This window comes from Danio rerio, chromosome 7, assembly GCF_052040795.2.
Source record: "Danio rerio strain M-AB ecotype USA chromosome 7, GRCz13ab, whole genome shotgun sequence".
Taxonomy (NCBI): domain Eukaryota; kingdom Metazoa; phylum Chordata; class Actinopteri; order Cypriniformes; family Danionidae; genus Danio; species Danio rerio.
In genome coordinates, this window is record NC_141027.1 from 10,562,501 (window position 1) to 10,584,860 (window position 22,360).

General features: G+C 36.4%; 1 protein-coding gene across 5 annotated transcripts in view; it reads left to right on the top strand.

The window, feature by feature from the left end:
• The window catches only part of fah (fumarylacetoacetate hydrolase (fumarylacetoacetase)), a 41,401-nt gene extending 19,271 nt beyond the window's left edge, over positions 1-22,130 (top strand). For all 5 annotated transcript variants that reach the window (NM_001441781.1, NM_001441782.1, NM_001441783.1 and 2 more), the window contains 6 exon segments: positions 7,420-7,550; positions 12,645-12,720; positions 14,698-14,744; positions 17,248-17,349; positions 17,850-17,967; positions 20,852-22,130. In NM_001441781.1, coding sequence (NP_001428710.1) covers positions 7,420-7,550; positions 12,645-12,720; positions 14,698-14,744; positions 17,248-17,349; positions 17,850-17,967; positions 20,852-20,928 — 551 coding nt within the window. In that variant the 3' untranslated portion in view covers positions 20,929-22,130.
• The last annotated feature ends 230 nt before the right edge of the window (positions 22,131-22,360 follow it).

Here is a 22,360-nt window from a genome sequence, read left to right on the forward strand (position 1 = left end):
GTTCTATTAACATAAAGCAGTCATTATTTGAAATATGTACAATGCTTTTAAATCAGAATCAGCTTTAAAATTAATTTCGAAGGTCTCCTGTTAATACATTTTCATTGTCATTAATGTGCTTTATATTTTATTTACACTGGATTTTATACACCAGAATATTCCCTAAAAAATCTCAAAGCATTTATTTTTTAACTATTTCAAAAGAATAATGTTTTCCACTTATCTTTTAGTCTGAAAAACAAACACTGAAATATTACTGTGAATACTAACCACTGTGTTACTTTGCCTTTAAGCTTATACTGTGAAGGTTATTTAACCAATCAAAAAAGTCTGGCATTCTGAGTCTGACATGTTGTGATTTAGCGGTGTTTCCCGGTCAGGCAAGTGAAGCATTTCTGAGCAGCACCCACTGTTAACTCTTTTGATTATTTCTCTTTCTAAGGCTGTATTGGCTCCTTCTTGCACACTAAACACATTGTGTTTTTATGAGCCGTCGAGCAGACGTAGGAAATGAGGAACACTTTAAGTGCGAGAAAGCAAAGAGGGATGCTTGGTGAAGTCTGTATGCCAGGCTACGTCCATTAATACAAACATCTGCTGTGTTTTGGAGCAGAGTTTTTTTATGCTGCAAAATATCAGATATAAAGTATTTGAAAGCCTAAATCATCAAAAATAACTATATTTTTATTTACTTTTCCACTTTTTCTGTGTTGTACAATATTTATAAATATTTTGCACATACATCTGTCTGCTCTGTTGCAAAGAATTTGAAAACTTTGAATTAAATATTTTTAATTATAAAGATTATTATATTACAAATACACAGCATTTTGCCCAGTGTAATATATAATATCATAAATTTGCCATTGTTGTACACGAATAATAATAATAATTTATTCAAATTAAAATCTAATATATATATATATATATATATATATATATATATATATATATATATATATATATATATATATATATATATATATATATATATATATATATATATATATATATATATATATATATATAGTTGAAGTCAGAATTATTAGCCCCCCCGAATTACTAGACTGCTTGTTTATTTTTTCCCCAATTTCTGTTTAACGGAGAGCAGACTTTTTCAACACATTTCTATACATAATAATTTTAATTACTCATTTCTAATTACTGATTTATTTTTTCTTCGCTATGATGACAGTAAATAATATTTCACTAGATATTTTTCAAGACACTTCTATACAGCTTAAAGTGACATTTAAAGGCCTAACTAGGTTAATTAGGTTAACTAGGCAGGTTAGGGTAATTAGGCAAGTTATTGTATATCTATGGTTTGCTCGTTAGGTTATCGAGGAAAAATTTAGCTTAAAGGGGCTAATAATTTTGTCCCTAAAATGGTGTTTAAAAAATTAAAACTGCATTTGTTCTAGCCGAAATAAAACAAATAAGAATTTTTCCAAAAGCAAAAATATTATCAGACATACTGTGAAAATTTCCTTGCTCTGTTAAACATCGTTTGGAAAATATTTTAAAAAGAAGAACAAAATTCAAAGGGGGCTAATAATAAATACATAGCAATACCTTTTTAAATTTGGTTTCACACTAATAAATTAATAAGTATATAAATAAATAAACAAATTAATTCATTAAATGTGGTATTACTATGAGGGCTTCGGCAGAATTTTGGCATGTACTGAATAAACTCTTCAGAAAACTAATTATAATTTATACATTGATGTTAATTTAAATTACCCACATTTGTTGTATTTAAACAGAAACAACAGCAAACAAACAAACAGACAAACAAATTCAATAAAATTTAATTCCGCTTTATTTGTATAGCGCTTTTACGATGTAGATTGTGTCAAAGCAGCTTCACATAGATGGTCATAGTAACTGGATCAGGGTAGTTCAGTTTTTAGTGTTTAAGTTCAGTTCAGTTTAGCTCAGTTCAGTGTGGTTTAAAGTCATTACTGATAGTCCAAACACTAAAGAGCAAATTCATTGATGCGTAGCTCTACCGATCCTGAACCATGCAAGCCAGAGGCGACAGCGGAGAGGGAAAAAAACTTCACCGATAGGAGAGTGAAGAAAAAAAAAACCTTGAGAGAAACCAGACTCAGTTGGGCATGACCATTTTAATGACAAACCAAACAAACCAAAAACAACCTACAAAGTTGTTTTCTTAATAGTCTTTTCAAGATAAAGTGCATCCAGGGGAACTTATCATTTGATGAATATTTGAGTGTGAAGCAATGATTCCCGTTGTTTCCTATTTACCATGTTGTTGATCAGGGTCAAATCTGGGGAAATGAAGTCCATCCAACCAAGGCCCAACTGAGGCCCTTTTGCTTTATTGTGGCAAAAGTCATAGTTGATGGTCTGTTATTCATCTGAACTACATTTGCCATCACGCTCTGCAGTCTCACACCTGTTTCAGTTCACCTTTTGATTACACACAGCTCTTAACTATGAGGACTGATCATACGCATTGTTTAAACCCTTCAGTCACTCTAATCCATTGCTGAGTATTGTTATGCTGTAATTAAACATTACCAAAAGTTTTTCCCCTAAATTGTTCCTTTGTTTGTTGACTATTTTATGATTGCTCGACCCCTTTGCCAGTTATATTGTTCACTCTTTGGATTATCTTTGTTTTCATGCCTGACAACAGTAATAAAGCTGCGTTTGGATCCTACCGCCAGTTCATAACTTAAAATTAAGCGTGACCAACATTTTGAATCCAAAGTTCGATCCTCTCTATAAGTGGAGATTCTCAATTGTCAGAAACGCAGCGTGACTTTTGCCGAGATTCTGTCAGAGTTATGCAGAGGTTTGATATCTATATGCGAGATGAGCTCCAGAGTATATATATGCTGACTGGAACAGATACCAGAAACTGTCTGCATTTCTGCAGAGCAATGGCATCTTGATGGCATTTATTAGTGTCTCCTTGGCATCGTTTCTAAAGCAGCAAGAAATCCTCTGATGCATCAATCTGGATAGGGTTTGTCAATTTCAGATACGAAGGCATTGGAAGCACAATGAATAAATAAAGAAATGTGACTGGTAAAGAATATCAATGCTGTGAGGCTGCAGACTTTATGAACGCTTGCGGTTTCAAATTCAATAATCTTGCCTAATGTGACTGAATTTATTTATCCGGATGAATGCTTTATCAGACTTATGTTGGCTTGGAAAATTGATTATATGGCACGGTATTTATTATGGTGAAATGTGAGAATTCTTGCTGTAGCAAATAATTCCTACATCAAATTTGGAGAGTAAATAGGCAACTTATTAGGGTTATTTGTACCACACAAGCCATTTCACAGCCACAGCCATATCACCCTGCAGCCCAAGACCGGTTACTCACTGAAGCTAAGCAGGGCTGAGCCTGGTCAGTACCTGGATGGGAGACCACATGGGAACACTAGGTTGCTGTTGGAAGTGGTGTTAGAGAGGCCAGCAGGGGGCGCTCAACCTGCGGTCTGTGTGAGTCCTAATGCCCCAGTAAAAGTGAAGGGGACACTATACTGTCAGTGGGCGCCGTCTTTCGGATGAAACGTTAAACCGAGGTCCTGACTCTCTGTGGTCATTAAAAATTCCACGGCACTTTTCGTGAAAGAGCAGGGGTGTAACCCCGGTGTCCTGGCCAAAGTCCCTCTATCGGCCCTTACGATCATGGCCTCCCAATCATCCCCTTCCACCGAATTGGCTCTATCACTGTCTCCCCACTACACCAATAGCTGATGTGTGGTGAGCGCACTGGCGCCGTTGTCCTGTGGCAGCCGTCGCATCATCCAAGTGGATGCTGCACACTGGTGGTGGTGTGGAGAGACGCCCCTCATGATTGTAATGCGCTTTGGGTGTATGGCCATACACAATAAATGTGCTATATAAATACACATTACATTTAAAAGATTTTAAGAAGATAAGATTAACAGTACTGCGCTAAAGTTTTAGGCCAACATTACATTTGTTGTTTTACATTTACATTTAGTCATTTAGCAGACGCTTTTATCCAAAGCGACTTACAAATGAGGACAAGGAAGAAATTTACACAACTAAGAGCAACAATGAATAAGTGCTATAGGCAAGTTTCAGGTCTGTAAAGTCTAAGAAGGAAAGTATTAGTAGTATTAGTATTTTTTTATGTTTTTTTTTGGGTACAGTTAGTGTGATATTCAGAGAGGCAATTGCAGATTAGGAAGTGAAGTGGAGACTAAATAGTTGAGTTTTTAGTCGTTTCTTGAAAGTAGCGAGTGACTCTGCTGTTCTGATGCAGTTAGGGAGTTCATTCCACCAACTGGGCAGATTGAGCGTGAGCGTTCGCGAAAGTGATTTCTTCCCTCTTTGGGATGGAACCACGAGGCGACGTTCATTCACAGAACGCAAGTTTCTGGAGGGCACATAGATCTGCAGAAGTGAGAGCAGATAAGAAGGAGCAAGGCCAGAAGTCACTTTGTAGGCAAACATCAGAGCTTTGAATTTGATGCGAGCAGCAACTGGCAGCCAGTGCAAACGGACTAGCAGCGGAGTGACATGTGCTCGTTTAGGTTCATTGAAGACGAATTCTGGAGCAGCTGAAGAGGCTTGATAGAGTTAGCTGGAAGCCCCGCTAGTAAAGAGTTGAGTTTTACTGATGGTATAATGTTTATTTGTGACCCTTTACCACCAAACCACAGTGTCAAGTCATAAGAGACTTTTTTACTTTTTTTTTTATTGATATCTATACGCGGTGAATAAATGATCTTTTAGCCCATGTATAGTTTGTTAAATTAGGTTAGATTTTGAATTATTTGGGATTAGTTGTTTAAGACACATGAAACACAATGTTGGAAAGAGACTGTCCTCGTTCCAGCTGCATTTCTACCAGTGCTGTTAGCAATATTGTATGAATTGATGGAATTATGGATGTTGAAAAGTTTTAATTCATCATGCCATTCCTTCTGGAAAGGACTACAGAGGTAATAGTTTTCCTTTACAGCATAAAAATGATTCACTATTTGCAGTAAAATCCTACTTGGAGAAAAAAAAACTCCTGATGAAACACAAAAAGTAATGAAATGGCATCCATGGGGTCCAAACCTGAATATTGTGGAGGCTGCATGAAATCACTTGGACAGAAAAAAAAATTATACTCTAAACCTAAACAAGAACTATGGTAAGTGATAGAGATCCGCTAATTACTTTGAAATCCTATTTAGAGAAAGAAAAAAGCTGATGAAACACAGTCATGAAATGGCCTTCACATGGTCCAGACCTGAACATTATAGAGGCTGCATGAGATCACCTGGATAGAAAAATAAATATATGAGAATGTAAACCTAAAGAAGAACTTGGGAAAGTTTTAATGATCCGGCTAATTGCAATGAAGTCCTATTTAGAGAAAGAAAACGGCGGTTGAATCACAGACAGTCCTGAAATGGTCTCCACAGGGTCCAGACCTGAATATTATAGATGATGAGATCAGCTGGACAGAATATTATAGAATATTATGAGATTAGCTGGACAGAAAAATAAATATATGAGAATGTAAACCTAAAGAAAAGCTCTGGGAAGTGTTAAAAGGAGCCTGATATTACATTGCACATTATTTCAGAAAATGTTAAGACCATTAAAACAAAACAGGAAAAGCCACATAGATTTACAGCCACAACCATAGACTTTTGCTCACTATTTAATATATTACAAAATTAATGGTTCGTAAACACTGACCAGGACAACTAGTGTCTAGGAATGGTGGTCAAATTGAATAATATATTTGGGATCTGAAATGGTTCCAGTTTAGGGCTTCACAATGTATTCCAAAAGTATTGTTTTTGCGATAATAGTATATGGAGCATTCGTATCGCAGACATGTGTGATGCATATAATAATAACGTGCGAACAGTACTTTTGCAATCTATTGTGCTTTCTGCTTCATGCTTTATTTTAATTTGACCAAACAGATAGGGCCTTGCGATGTTTAGCCCCGCCTATATACACTAATGGGTGGAGTCATGACTAGCGAGGAAAATGACAACAGCCGATCAGAGTCAGAATATCTGCTGAGATTTTTACTCATTCATAGTGTTTTAAAGACTAAATATTTACACATTGACACCGTGTTTTGGTCTGAATTAAAATTAAGATCTGACAAATATATTTTACCTATTTATTTTATTATCATTAAATTTAAGTTAATAAAGTAGCATTTTTCTAGGGGAAATGTTATATCATAAGAAATATAGTTTTCGCAAAACTCAACAACATTCGTTCATTCAACGAATGTTCATTCATTTTCCTTTGGCTTAATCTCTATTTCTATGGTCACCACAGCAGAATGAACCGCCAACCTTTATGCTTTTTATGTCTCAATTATGTCTGTCTGAGGCTGTGGCTAACATACTTAACCACACCCCTCCAACTGTCAATGTGGACAACAAGCAGAAGTGGTGAGGAGGACGAGTCTGTTAGGTTGTAATAAGTCTCCCCGAACCCGTTCTTTATGCCTACTTTTCTACGTCCGATCAGCTCGCAGAAGAAAAAAACAAGCCACACTTACTGTTTTCTCTTTTAATATTCCTTTTCTTTAGCAACTGCATCACAATACGAAATAAATGTTGCAGCTTTCGGTTCATGCAGACTTTAACAAAAGTGAAGTAGAAGTTCATCTTCTGTGGAGGCGGGGCTTATCCACCCTATTACATCGTAAAGTAGACCATTCAGTTTCATGTCTTTTTGGCAGACTGCCTTCAAAAGAGTAACAACACAGGGTTTTTTTTAGTTTTGGAGATTCAAAACAAACAGGATTTATATACAGTACTGTGACCTTGTTTATGTCAAAAGATCAACACAATTTTGTTTTCTTATTTCATGACTCCTTCAAAATTGTGTAATAGGGCTAAGTTATATAGTGATAATTATTGTTGTTAAATCACCCAGACCTATTCTGAAATGTATTGGAACACAGTCCCGAGAAGTGATTTGCTTGGTGAATACTTGGACATTTTATATGCAGCAGCTAATTGAATTTGCTCAGGGAAGAGGAAATATCTCAATTAATGATCCATCCATGCACAGCTTCAAAAGCAGAGACGATAAAGTTTAAAGAGAAGACAGTCAGAACTTTGTGTGCTGGATCATTTCACTACTCTGCTGGGAAAAAAAAATGAAAGTGTCAATGCGTCAAATTCTTTAGGAGACTCGCTTTTCTTCAGCATGGTCTCTGATTTATCAGGCTTGCCACTGACTTGCCACAGTGGAATGAACCGCCAATTACTCTAGCATATGTTTTATTCATTTCTTTCATGCTGTTTTTAGCCACATACTGTACTACCCTCTACTGTAAATTTCAGTGTAAATGAGGCATAAGTGGAAACGAGGCATAAGAGTGCATGATCTCTACTGTTCACTTACTGTACTGTGTCTTTGTTGCAGCTCGGGACATCCAGGCTTGGGAATATGTCCCATTAGGTCCATTCCTGGGTAAGAATTTTGGGACCACCATCTCACCCTGGGTCGTTCCCATGGAGGCTCTGATGCCCTTTGTTGAGCCCAATCCTGTACAGGTAAGCTTGGGCAGTTCTAAGTGTATTGGCCCGTTTCCAGTGATACAGTACGGTACGGTTTGGTTTGATACGCTTTCATGACCGTTTCAACTGTCAAAAGGTACCTAAAAGTGAACCATACCGTACCACTTTTTGACAAAGGGTTCCTAGCAGGTACCAAAAGGCGCAGCTAAACGCTATTGGATTAAAGAGATACGTCACTCACTCCTGAAACAAGCCAGGAGAATAAAAACAAAGAAACCGCCATTTTTAAAAACACAGCCGAGACTTTACATTACACTTTAATAATATATACATATAATAACGAGCCATGGTCGACTCGAGCTCAAACAAACCTAGAACAAAAGGCCACAAAACCAAGAAGGAGCAAAATCTGCAGTGTTCTGTCGATGTTTTACGAGGCCGTCTAAAAGTGTGATCGATTTCACTTTCTCCAGAGAGCTCGCGATCGCGTCTATATTTGATATAACAAACTTCTCGAGCTGATAATAATAATGTGCGGGTGATTATTGAAGCGCTTCTGCATCCGATCCCTTCAGAAACGAACAAACGTGAGAGTGAAGCGTGACAAAACAAAAGAGAGAGAGAGAGAGAGAGAGAGAGAGAGAGAGAGATAGAAAGAAAGACCTTTTGTGCACTTGCCTTGATATGTTTGAGAAAATAAAAAATAAGCAGCTCAGCTCTTAGGACACAGTAAACACAGTAAGTGTATTTATGCACACACACTATAATTTGTTGTTTTACTCCATAGAAGTTCATAAACAAGTCTGAAACGTTTTTGCACAGGCCTATCTAAAGGGTTAATTGTGCCAACTGATGATTGACAGTAAAAATGAAAAGTTCCCAACTGGGAAAAACACTAACATCATTATTTGGTGTCATGGCTTTGCAATCAAGAAGTTATAATGGAAGGAAATGGGGCAAAAACAGCCACCAACATAATGAAAGGGTAGTCAATTTGAACAATACGCAAGAGTTAAACTAGTCTGTATTATGTAGACTTACATCTTAAAAGTGACAGATTTGGATTATGTACATTGGCAAAAGCCCTTCTTCCACCAAAATGGACTGGCGTCTTTAAAAATGCTGTGTAATTATGCCTAGCTTTGGCAACAGCTCTCTGGTGCTATTACAGGCTGCCTAAATAGACTTCAGACGAAGTGCTCGATTAGCACCCCGGGAATGGCCATTGCAGACACATTATCTTTAAAAATGATGGTCTTAGTTTGAATTTATTCAGCTTTACAGTCCTGTTCCAGCTCTATGGGTTGATACTTCATCATTGCAGACGGCAGAGTGCAGACTTTGCATATAAGCGGGAAATGAGACGTGCTAAAGTTCGTTCTTTCTATGTGCAGCACTCTGACACTGTTAGCGAATGAGGCAAAAGCACATCTTTAGCCTCCTTTGCGCATTCATTTGTCAGATCAGTGACATTCAATTGGTGGGTCGCCACCCAAAAAAGACCAGAAGGTCTGTTATGATGCTTCTATGCTGATGAGATTTTTATTTTTGAAGTTCTTGGTCAGCAATGCACTTTAAAGGGCACCTATGGTGAAATACTACTTTTCAAGCTCTTTGGACAGACATGTGTGTAGGTATAGTGTACAGACCGTCATATTGGGGTGATATAAACACACCCAGTGCTTTATTTTTTTCAATTTAACAACATAAAAACAGTGGACTAAGTGGAGTGGTTTTGAGTCCGACCGCAACTTGACGTAGGAGTGCGGTCCCCCCGCCCACCAATATTGATTGACAGGCGCACATTACCACATCCTCAGTTTGTTGTTTCACGTCCGCCATTTTCAGGGTGAGTCAAAGCGATGTCACCCTTGCTTTATTTTTGGATGTAAGGCTCATTGGGCTCACCACAATATCAACATCCACCACATGATCGCTCTCATCGGTGCCATTGTTTATAACTTTAGGTGGGTTTGCAAACCTTTTACTTTTCATTGCGTCTTCCTTAAACTTCAGCCGTTTGCATTTCCTGCGGTCAGGGCCGGAGCAAGCTAAACTGCCGCTCTAGGCAAAGGACGATCACGCCGCCCTCAAACCGAAAGTGAAAACGAAAATGACCGGTTATCAAAGTGAAGAACCCTATTCTGCCGCCCTAGGTGCGGGTATAACTGCGGACGTGGGTGGTGCGGGAGATATTCGGATGTCGCCCTCTCCATTCTGCCGCCCTAGACGCAGATATAACTGCGGACGCAGGTGGTGCGCGAGGTGTTGGTAGGCCGCCCTCTCTGCTGCCCTAGGCGCGGGTATAACTGCGGAAGCTGGTAGTGCGGGAGGTGTTCAAATGTCCCCCTCTTTATTCTGCCGCTCTAGGCGCAGATATAACTTCGGAGTGCGGATGCAGGTGGTGCGCAAGGTGTTCGGATGCCACCCTCTCTGCCGCCCTAGGCGCGGGTATAACTGCGGTCGCAGGTGGTGCGGGAGGTGTTTGGATGCCACCCTCTCTATTCTGCCACCCTAGACGCAGATATAACTGCGGACGCAGGTGGTGCGCGAGGTGTTGGGAGGCCGCCCTCTCTGCTGCCCTAGGCGCGGGTATAACTGCGGAAGCTGGTAGTGCGGGAGGTGTTCAAATGTTGCCCTCTTTATTCTGCCGCTCTAGGCGCAGATATAACTGCGGAGTGCGGATGCAGGTGGTGCGCAAGGTGTTCGGATGCCACCCTCTCTGCCGCCCTAGGCGCGGGTATAACTGCGGTCGCAGGTGGTGCGGGAGGTGTTTGGATGCCGCCCTCTCTATTCTGCTGCCCTAGGCGGTCGCCTAGGTCGCCTCTATGGACGCACCGGCCCTGCCTGCGGTCACAGAAGCTCCCTGTCTTCTTAACTAGGTGCAGCTGGAAAGTGCGAGCGTGTTGCCTCAAGTGTGCGTTACTCTATTTGAAATATCGAACTTGTCTTAAGCAGGTCGCACACCAGAAACTCCGCTCGGCAACGAACAGCGTTGCTCCACGTAGCGCCATGCATTTTAGAATTCTAAACATAGGTTTCTATCAGGGTACACACAGTCGGCAGCTGTCCACTGCGCCCAGCCACGACTCAGGACACTGTTCATATTTCTGCTGCACCATCTGAATAGTTTCATTTTAAATAACATGCGAATGTGCGCATCTGGTGTGCCGTGTTGTGGCTCTGAGCAGCATATACGGTGTGTGACGCCCTTTAGATATAGCCTCAAAGTTAATTCAGTGTGCGTGGTTATTAGTCTCGGTGTACAAGCTTGGAACTTTAAACTAGCACACAGTTGGCTGTAAAACTATACAAAGACACAAATTATTTTGTATTCTCTGCTTGGTCTGTGTCCGAGTCGTACATGTACGGCTGAATGCTGGTCCTCTCACTCATGTTGCTTCTCTCTGTCTGCCTGTCTGTTGCCATACACAAAGCAGGGGAGCTCTTGGCTCTGCCCCCTTGTTAAGGTGGGCGGGAAGTCTATGTGGAGCTGCTTTCACACGATCTACATTGTAAAAGCGCTAATAAAGGTGGATTGAATCGATGTCGAAACTGATTTTAATGTAAAGCAACACACTCCTAAAACAGCGAGCTGTTTACACCCCACCAAAATGACACTTTTAAACACATTATTATAAAACAATCTGAATTGTGTTTTAAACTGAACCTAAACTGACACACTCAGAACAACCATAATATTAATATTACATCTTTTAAAAAGGGGTAAACTAGGTGCCCTCAAAAAAAAATCTGCTGTTTTCCGTTTATTTACAGTTGTGAACTGCATTATTGGATGTTGATCTCTGCTCTGTTGACTTTTGATGTTGAACATTCAACTCTACAGTTTAACAAAGTGACTTTTATTGACATTTTAGTAGTTTGAAATAATATGAAGGATAAGAAATGATATATAAAGAAATAAATCTGTAAAATAGCTGAAAATGTTCTGGCAGTTTTTTTGAATGTTTTTGTAGCGTGGTATACAACACCAACCCAGACAATATATCACTGCAAACTATTACAAACGTTCATAAAAGTCTGTTTTTTTCCTAACTTTTTAAGGTTAAAAGTTGTTGGAAGAAAGATTAAGATTATCTAATGGAATTCAAAAGCATAGTTAAATGGGAAAAAATAAAAACATGAATCACAAAATACGGGAGACTGCTAATTTACATATATAATTCTACAAAAAATAGGATTAATTGAATGTGTTTAATAAAAACTGAACATGTTCCAATGGCAGAATATTAAGTAAAATATTAATTAATATTCATATTAAAGTATTAAAATAAATTACCTAAAATAAATAAATTTAATTAATTCATAAAGTAAGAGCCCTCACTTTAAAATTGGTGAATAATGCTACTAAAATATTTGCAGAATTTATTATTTTATTATGCATTTGTAAGTCAGCTAAATGAATGTAGAATAAAATTAACATAAATAATAAAATAGTTCAATAACTAATTAATATAATAGTTTAGCTTTTATGGTTTTCGTGTTAGTCACTGCAATTTCTAGGGAATATAAGTTGCACAGAGAAATTGCAGGGGTTTGAAAAGCAAAAGACAAAAGTATGTCAAAATTATTTATCAAAATAATTCAGAAATAATGTAAAAATAAGCTACCGGTAGCCCAAATATTTACATATACTATTTTTATTAAACATATATTTCAATTTTTCATTCAACAACAAATCTATTCAAATTAATAGCATTCAGAAAATAATTTAAAAATATAGTGGCAATCACCACAAACAACATTTGATTTATTATAAATATGAACCCCAAATGTTTTAAAAGCATAACTAAAAAGCAAAGTCATGTGTGTTTATCGTTCAACAAATATCCAAATCTGTTACATTTCGTGCTTATTTCTTTATTTATTTATTTTAAAGTGGCTAATTCGAATGAATTCGTACAAGTTCAGTCGTATGAAAATGTATGATTTTATAAAGGAGGCATGGCACCCCAACCGTCATTGGGTGATGGGCAAATCGTACTAAATTGTACAAATTAGATCGCACTAGTTCATATGAAATAGCCACTAAATCAAAAAGTTACCGTGCGTTGAATGTGCTTATGAAGTGTTTTTGTTTTTGCTAATGTTGTATTTTGTTATTTTCAGGACCCTGTGCCTCTTCCATACTTGCGTCATGATGACCCCTACACATTCAACATCAACCTCTTTGTCAGTGTGAAAGGTGTGTCGATGTCTGTAACATCAGTCTGTTATTGTGCATACGCGCATAAAAAAAATGATTACTTGCTAAAAGACAAATACGAGTAAAAATGTGTTATATAATAATAATAATAATAATAATAGTAATAATAATAATAATAGGCTAATAATAATACTAATAATAATAATAGACTATTATTATTATTATTATTATTATTATTATTATTATTATTATTAGGCTAATAATAATAATAATAATAACAATAGGCTAATAATAATAATTGTTATTATTATTATAATATTAGGCTAATAATAATAATAATAATAGTTATAATAATAGGTTAATAATATTAATAGGCCAATATTAATAGGCTAATAATAATAATTATAGTAGGCAAATAATAATAATAGTAATAATTCTACTACTACTACTACTACTACTACTACTACTAATAATAATAATAATAGGTTAATACTACTAATAATAATTACAACAATAATAATAATAATAACAATAGGCTGATAGTAATTATAGGCTAATAATAATAATAATAATAATAATAATAGGCTAATATTAATAGGCTAATAATAATAATAGGCTAATATTAATAGGCTAATAATAATAATAGGCTAATATTAATAGGCTAATAATAATAATTATAATAGGCAAAGAATAATAATAGTAATAATTCTACTACTACTACTACTACTACTAATAATAATAATAATAGGTTAATACTACTACTACTACTACTACTACTACTAATAATAATGATAATAATAACAATAATAATAATAATAATAACAATAGGCTATTAGTAATAATAGGCTAATAATAATAATGATAATAATAATAATAATAATTGTGTTGTTATCACAATGTTTGGTAGACTTATTTTCTATTCTGGAGTGAATATGTATGTTTTTCATTATTACGACGTGGCCCCTTTAAGAATCTTAGGTTTCAGAACAGAGTCATACCATGTGAGCACTGATGAGGAAGTGAGCAGGCATGTTGCACAGAGCAGCACAGTCAGACAATCCTGAGTTAATTCTGTGACGTTTGCATTCATCTTGTGTTTGTTTTAGCATCGTGGGTATGTATTGACTGTTTTAATCAATGTCTATTATTTCAGATGCTTTAGGTCATTTTTATATAGTTATTATTAGAAGTCTATTATTTTCTGTCTGCTTCACTATGGTTAAGGGACATAGTGAGTGTAATCTCTGTCTAGTTCATTGAAAGTTCATGCAATTCAGTATAGTTAAAAAGTGATTTAAGAATTGTGTGTGTGTTTAACATGATTATATTACATTTAAGAGAATGTGTGTTTAAGAGAAAACACATAAAGCCTTGAAGACATTCATTTATGTACTTCTTTGCGAATGTATACATCTTAACAACAACATGCTTAGTGTTGATTATGCCTTTTGTGCATTTCAGTTTTACCTTTCTTTGGAATATCAATAAACCTGTGGACAAGGAGTTATCGTCTTCAGAGTTTTGATGTCAAGGAAGAGTTTATCTGGCTGTAAAGTTATATTCAGCACATATAGCGAGGACAGCACAATAATACCAATAGGCTATTAGTAATAATAGGCTAATAATAATAATGATAATAATAACAAGTCCAAAGACATGTGCTATAGGTGTATATGGGTAGACTAAAATTCACCATAGTGTATGAGTGACTGTGAATGTAAGAGTGTATGGGCGTTTCCCAGTGTTGGGTTGTGGCTGAAAGGGCATCCGCTGTGTAAAACATATGCTGGATAAGTTAGTGGTTCATTCAGCTGTGTCGACCCCAGATTAACAAAGGACTAAGCCAAAAAGAAAATGATTGAAAAATAATAATAAATGTCATTATTGTCAAATTTAATACAGATTAATAGTATTACAGTGACATTTCCTCTTAGATTTAATTTGTGTAATATAAATAAATAATAAGAATTTATTTTACAGTTCTCATTCTCAATTTTTTTTTTTTTTTTTGCTTAGGTGAGGGCATGCGAGAAGCCACCACCATTTGCAAGTCCAATTTTAAGGTAAGAGACAGTTTTGCATTTGTTTTGCATTTGTAGCAAACCCAGACAGACAACTCTTACTGTGTCCATTTGATTTTGCATGACTTTCCTGGAAACACAGAGCAGGTGAGTTCAAGGTGCAGTAGGTGATTGTCGTCAGAAACATTTTTTGTTGTGCAAAAAAAGTCTCTTTACATTCCAATAGTAATGATTAAAGTAAATGATCTAAATGTGTTTATATGTGTTTTTATATTCTGAGTGAGGCATAAAAATAAAAAATGTTCATCCAATTAAATATTGTCAGGCTGATAATTCCCATAATTCTGATAACTAGCTCAAACTGTCTGTCAACAAATGCAGATTTGTATAGCGGCTGTTCACGCATATCCGCCATTAGCTCGTGCACGCCTGCATGCGCACTTCTTATCCATGTGCAGACGGGCAGACAGTTGATGTGACTTTTCAGTTTCATAAGGACCTTTTACTGCATCGATAATGTTGATTTTTATTTTGTTTAACAACAAAACATCAGTAAATAGCACTATTCTGCCTAGCCTGCTTTACTGAGCTGAAGTTGGTTTTAAATTCACATTGGTTCAATTTTGAACAATGACAACCTGTGACGTGCTGAACTAGCATGTAAGTGTGGCTTAGCAATAAGTGGTTTAATCATACACTAATTTCAATGGATCGCGTGCTTATGATTTAATCTTTTTCACGGCATTATATATTTGCTACATGTGCATCAATAAGTGGTCTTATACAAGTTTTGCACCATTGCTTCATTTGCATAATGCCATTAGTGAATTGAGCACTAAAACCACACAGACTGTGCGCTGCAAATAAACAAAAGCCTCTTTCTTTTCCTCTCTCTGCCTGCTCTGCTTCGGCTCTGATGAAAAGCCATTTCACTGCAGCTGACTGTGAATAACAGGGTCAAACGTAAAGTTTGAGTTGACTTTCGGGAATGCATCTTAGATTTATATCTCTCTGGTTTTTGTTCTTTATTCTTGTGTTGACAAATGCTCAATATAGGGTTTCTTTGTCTTTTTGTGGTCAGAGGAGAATAATCATACTTTACTGTCATTTTAGTTAATGTTGAAATAGTTTAGTTAGTTTTGAAATGTTGAATTGAAATGAAAAAACTACACCATTATATAATCAATAATCATATTTTATTGAGCCTTACTTGAGTTAATGAAAAATTTATTAGTTTAACAACAACAGCAAATGACCATAACCTTGGTATAAAGTTAGATAGATAAATAAATAGATAGATAGATCGACGGACGGACGGACGGACGGACGGATGGATAGAGACAGACCGACAGATAGATAGATTGACAGACGGACGGACGGACGGACGGACGGACTGAAGGATGGATGGATGGATGGATGGATAGATGGATAGATGGATAGAGACAGACCGACAGATAGATAGGTTGACAGACAGACAGATGGATGGATGGATGGATGGATGGATGGATGGATGGAGACAGACCGACAGATAGATAGATAGATAGATAGATAGATAGATAGATAGATAGATAGATAGATAGATAGATAGATAGATAGATAGATAGATAGATAGATAGATAGATAGACAGACAGACAGACAGACAGACAGACAGACAGACAGACAGATAGATAGATTGACAGACAGACAGACAGACAGACAGACAGACAGATAGATAGATAGATAGATAGATAGATAGATAGATAGATAGATAGATAGATAGATAGATGGGCAGACTGATAGATAGATGGATAGATAGACAGATAGATGGCTGGATGGATGGATAGACATTAAATAAACTTTTAAAGATAAGTAAATAATGGATAGATAGATAGACAGACAGATAGATAGATAGATAGATAGATAGATAGATAGATAGATAGATAGATAGATAGATAGATAGATAGATAGATAGATAGATAGATAGATAGATAGATAGATAGATAGATAGATAGATAGATAGATAGATAGATAGATAGATAGATAGATAGATGGGCAGACGGATAGATAGATGGATAGATAGACAGATAGATGGCTGGATGGATGGATAGACGTTAAAAAAACTTTAAAGATAAGTAAATAATAGATAGATAGATAGATAGATAGATAGATAGATAGATAGATAGATAGATAGATAGATAGATAGATAGATAGATAGATAGATAGACGGATAGATAGACAGATAGATAGACAGATAAATAGACAGATGGATGGATGGATGGATGGATGGATAGATAGATAGATAGATAGATAGATAGATAGATAGATAGATAGATAGATAGATAGATGGATAGATAGATAGACGGATGGATGGATGGATGGATGGATAGACGTTAAATAAACTTTAAAGATAAGTAAATAAAATTTGACTCCACTTTTTTATTTACTGCCAGCAACAAAAATCTCCAACAAATGTAATGGACTATAGTATCGACTCATGTAAAGAAAGACCCCTGTGCTCTGTTTGTGAATGCCAGCAGCAGCAGTAACCTGTGGTGTGTTTTTCAGCACATGTACTGGTCCATGAAGCAGCAGCTGGCGCATCACACAGTGAACGGCTGCAACGTCAGACCCGGAGACCTGCTGGCATCAGGAACCATCAGCGGACCGGTGCGCAACCCACTGATACACGAACCCCAACCAAACCAACAGTCTAGACATAAGACACATATAATAACTGATTTCTAATAACTGATTTATTTTATCTTTGCCATGATGACAGAACATAATATTTTACTAGATGTTAATGATATTCAGCTTAAAGTGACATTTAAAGGCTTACCTAGGGTAATTAAGCAAGTTGGGGTAATTAGAAAAGTCACTGTATAATGATGGTTTGTTCTGTAGTCTATCGAAAGTAAATACTGCTTAAGAGGGCTAATAATATTGACTTTAAAATGGTTTTAAAAATAAAACTGCTTTTATTCTAGCCGAAATAAAACAAAGAAGACTTTCCCCAGGAGATAAAATATTATATTAAATATTGTGAAAAATTCCTTGATCTGTTCAACATCATTTAGAAAATATTGGAACAAATTTCACAGTAGGGCTAATCATTTTGATTTCCACTGTATGATGTTTATTGGATCTCTGTATTTGTGTTTCTGCAGGATCCTGAGAGTTTTGGCTCTATGCTGGAGCTCTCCTGGAGGGGAACCAAGACCATCGACCTTGGTGGAGGAGAAACCAGGACCTTCCTGAAGGATGGAGACGAGGTCACTCTCTCAGGTCTGTGTGTGGGTTGTTTTTATATCCCGTGGAGGCTTCGGGTGCGTTCACACCTGTAGTTAGTTTCTTTTGTTCTGAAACGGGAATTAAAATAGTTACAGTGTTTATTTTGTTTGTGGTGCGGTTCGCTTTCACATGGCAGAGATTCTAAACGGACCAAAACAGTCAAGAGAGTAAGCTCTCCTCACGCTGGTCAGAGTTTCACGATTTGTTTTTCAGAGTCCCACGGGTAGTTGTCAGTTCGTCATTTTAATTTATGATAATGAACAATAAGACATTATAAGCGAAAAGCTGCACTTTAATTTTGACATTCACAGACATAGTCATCAAATATATATTCAAGAGGTCAGACTTTCTAAACAGAACCCCATCTCAGTTGTCAGGGTTGTAAAAGTTTATCTACTAAATCAATCAGTCTATCAAAATTAACATTCATTCATTCATTTTCTATGGCTTTTCCGGGGCCGGGTCGCGGGGGCGGCAGTCTTAGGAGAGAACCCCAGACTTCCCTTTCCCCAGACACTTCCTCCAGCTCTTCCGGGGAGATCTTAAGGTGTTATCTCGAGAGACATAGTCCCTTCTGTGTGTCCTGGGTCTTCCCCAAGGCCTCCCTCCGGTGGGACATGCCTGGAACACCTCCCTAGGTAGGCATCCGAAACAGATGCTCGAGCCACCTCAGCTGACATCTCTCGATATGGAGGAGCAGCTGCTCTACTCCGAGCTCCTCCTGGGTGTTAGAGCTCCTCACCCTATCCATAAGAGTGCACCCTGCCACCCTTTGAAGGAAACTCATTTCGGCCGCATGTATCCGAGATCTTGTCCTTTCGGTCATGACCCAAAGCTCTTGACCATAGGTGAGAGTAGGAACTTAGATTGACCGGTAAATCGAGAGCTTTGCCTTTCGGCTCAGCTCCTATTTTACCACAACGGACCGGTACATCGATCGCATTACTGCTGCCGCTGCACCGATCCGTCTGTCAATCTCTCTTAAACTCCTTCATCTGGGGTGAGGAATTTCCTCCAACCTGGAGATGACAAACCACCTTTTTCCGGTGGCTAGAAATAACAGATGAAGCAAGATTGCTGTCAGATCATGAAGCAGTTCAATGTTGATCTTTCTTTCATGGTGTCAGTGCAGAAATGAACAAAACAACAGGCCTAATACAAAATATTTAAAAAATAAAACATGGAAAAATATCAGATGGTAATTTCGGTCAATTTTCCTAACAGATAAACAGCACTTGGTAATATTTCAGCATGCTTTCACTATCATATTCAATATGAAACGCACATTTCAGGGTTTGTACGGGTGCTGGATATCCTGGAAATTGCTTAATTTTTAATATAGTGTTTTCAAGGTTAGGAAAGTGCTTGGATTTTGGACAGTGTTTGAACCTGCTTGAATTTGAAATTGTAGGGAACGAAATTGCGACCGTTTTGGTTGCATATGCACCTGAAATTTTATCTATGCGAGCTCAAAATATATTGTGGGAGCATTTGTACGAGTGCATAAAATTGTTGCCGTCCGACCAGTTTTCACTGTAAAATGTTCATCAAATGCTCATATTTAGGAGACATTCACACAGAATGCATATTTGCACCTAAAAACGCCAAACGAAGCGCTCAGGAATAGTAAAAAACAGACATGTCCAAAGTATTCAACAATTTAAATTAAATTTTCATATTGTGTAATATAGCACAATGGATTTAAATGTGAAAAAGTGCAAACAGCATATATAAACGTAATTTACCGCGATTGTTAGGTGCTTGAAAAGCTTAAAAATGCACATTGAAAGTGCTTGAAAAGTGCTGAAATTTGAAATTGGAAAAGGTGTAAGAACTCTGACATTTGCAGGTAGGAATGACATCCCGCTCTACTCATAAGTCTTTCTTTATATAACCGTCTATTACATTTCCATAATACACTGTAATTTAGCCTGGTTTGTTGGATCGTTTTGCTTTCTCACCACAATCGATCCGCTCCAGAGTTATTTTAAATGATCTGAGACCACCTCATTCAGGCGATCATGGGCAGATTGACTAACCTTTTATCATGTTAGGGGCTGTTTTTGCCCTATTGACTTCCATTATAATGACATTTTTTGATTGCAAAGCCATGACAGCATATAGTTATAAATTCTTGATTGTTGCTGGTTTGTGAATTTTGATCAACGGATGGTAGCCAACTGAAATGAGAGCATGTGTTCAAATTCACAAGCATGCGTCTGGGTGAGGTTTCTTTCTGTTCTTTTATTTATTTCATTATTTCTTTCTATTTATTTGTCATACTTTCTATTTATTTATGTTTATTTATTTGTCTTTATATTTATTATAATTTTTCTTTTATTTAAATTGATTTATCTATTTATTTGTATTTTTTATTTTATGTATATTTTATTATTTTATTTTTATTTACTTATTTATTTTTATTTATTTATTTATTTATTTATTTATTTATATTTTTTGTATATTTCATTATATTTATTTATTTATATATTTATGTATTTTTTATATTTATTGCTTTATATTTATTTCTTTATTTTTTATATTTATATATTTATATTTATATTGATATATTTATTTATTTTTATGTATTTATTTATTTATTTATATTTATTTGTTTATTTATATTTATTTATTTATTTATATTTATTTATATTTATTTATTTATATGTATTTCATTATATTTATTTATTTATATATTTATGTATTTTTTATATTTATTTCTTTATATTTATGTATTTATATTTATATATTCATTTGTTTATTCATTTATATTTATTTGTTTATTTATATTTCTATATTTCTTTATTTATATTTATATATTTATATTTATTTAACTGTGTGTGTGTGTGTGTGCGTGTGCGTGTGCGTGTGTGTGCAGGTTATTGTGAGGGCCAGGGTTTCCGAGTGGGATTCGGCCTGTGCGAGGGGAAGATTCTTCCTGCCCTGCAGCAGTAACGCAACTCACTCTCTCTCCACACACACACACACACACACATACACACAACACACACAGGCTTGAGGAAATACAGTATTATTCATGTCCTTTATGACTGTGTAAAAATAACGTCAATCACGTTTTTACATCCATAATGCAATGAATTGTAAAACAGAATACCCAAAGGGACAGTTCTCCCAAAAATGAAGATGTAATCGCTGTCAACTCTCCTTCAAGTGACTATTTTAAGGGCCCACACCATTTTGGGGCTCCCAGAGTTACTATTAGGGGGCCCAATCAAACCAATCCACATCCCAATTTTTCAAAATATCTGGCACTCAAATAGAGTTTTGACAAGTAAAGAACCCCCCCACCTTACAACAAGCCCCCCTTTCTTCAAGAATGTTGCCATAGGGCCCGTGTCGGCCAGTAGTGCCCCTGCCTTTAACTATTTACTTCCATTGCAGGAAAAACAAATACTATAGATATCAATGGTTGCCGGTTTCCAACATTTTTCCAAAATATCTTCTTTTGAGTTCAACAGAAACAAGAAACTCCAGATTTTTGAATAGGATAAGTAGAATGTCACTTGATTTTATACATCAGATTGTGAAAAGTGTTTTTTAAAGGGACAGTACACACAATTCTGTTATCCTTTACTCACCTTCTACTGCTAACAAACCTGCTTGAGTATCTTTCTTCTGTTGAGCAACAAAAAATACAGAAGCATGTTGGAAAACGGTTTACAAATTTCGACAGAAAAAAAGAAAATGATACCGATTTTGAACCATTTTAGACCGAGTGAATCAATGGGCTCAAACTGAATTCCTGGAGGGCCGCATCTCTGCAGATTTTATCTAAATCACACCTGCCTAATAGTCTAGTCTTGAACACCTTGATTAGATGTATCAGCTGTGTTTGATTAGGGTTTGAGCAGAACTGCGCAGAGCTGCAGCCTTCCAGGAATTGAGTGAGACCTATGGAGAAAATGGTGAGTGCAGTTTCTGATGTACTATTTAATAATTGCATTAAAGAAGTGAATATCAAAACTGGTTTTCTTTGGATAACTTGTTTTTCTTAAGAAAACATTTTAATTAGGTCATTATTGACTGAACAAGTCAATATTTATGCAGTTCTGTTGGCTTCTGCAGAAATGACACACTTGAACTACTTTGTTGTTCTGTTACTGAAAAATAACGCAATAAAGTTACTGACTCCCTTCAAACTGTTATGCTGTTTCTGTTCATGTTTCTGAGCTGGTGATCAACATTGACTGAAACTGAAATCATAAACCTGATACTGTTTTACTAAAGTTAATTAATTTTCCTTCAGGGGAAAAACAGCGGAATGAACCATATGCTTTACACAGCGACTGCACTTCCAGCTGCAACCTAGTACTGGGAAACACCCATACACACTCATTCACACACATACACTATGGCCAATTTAGTT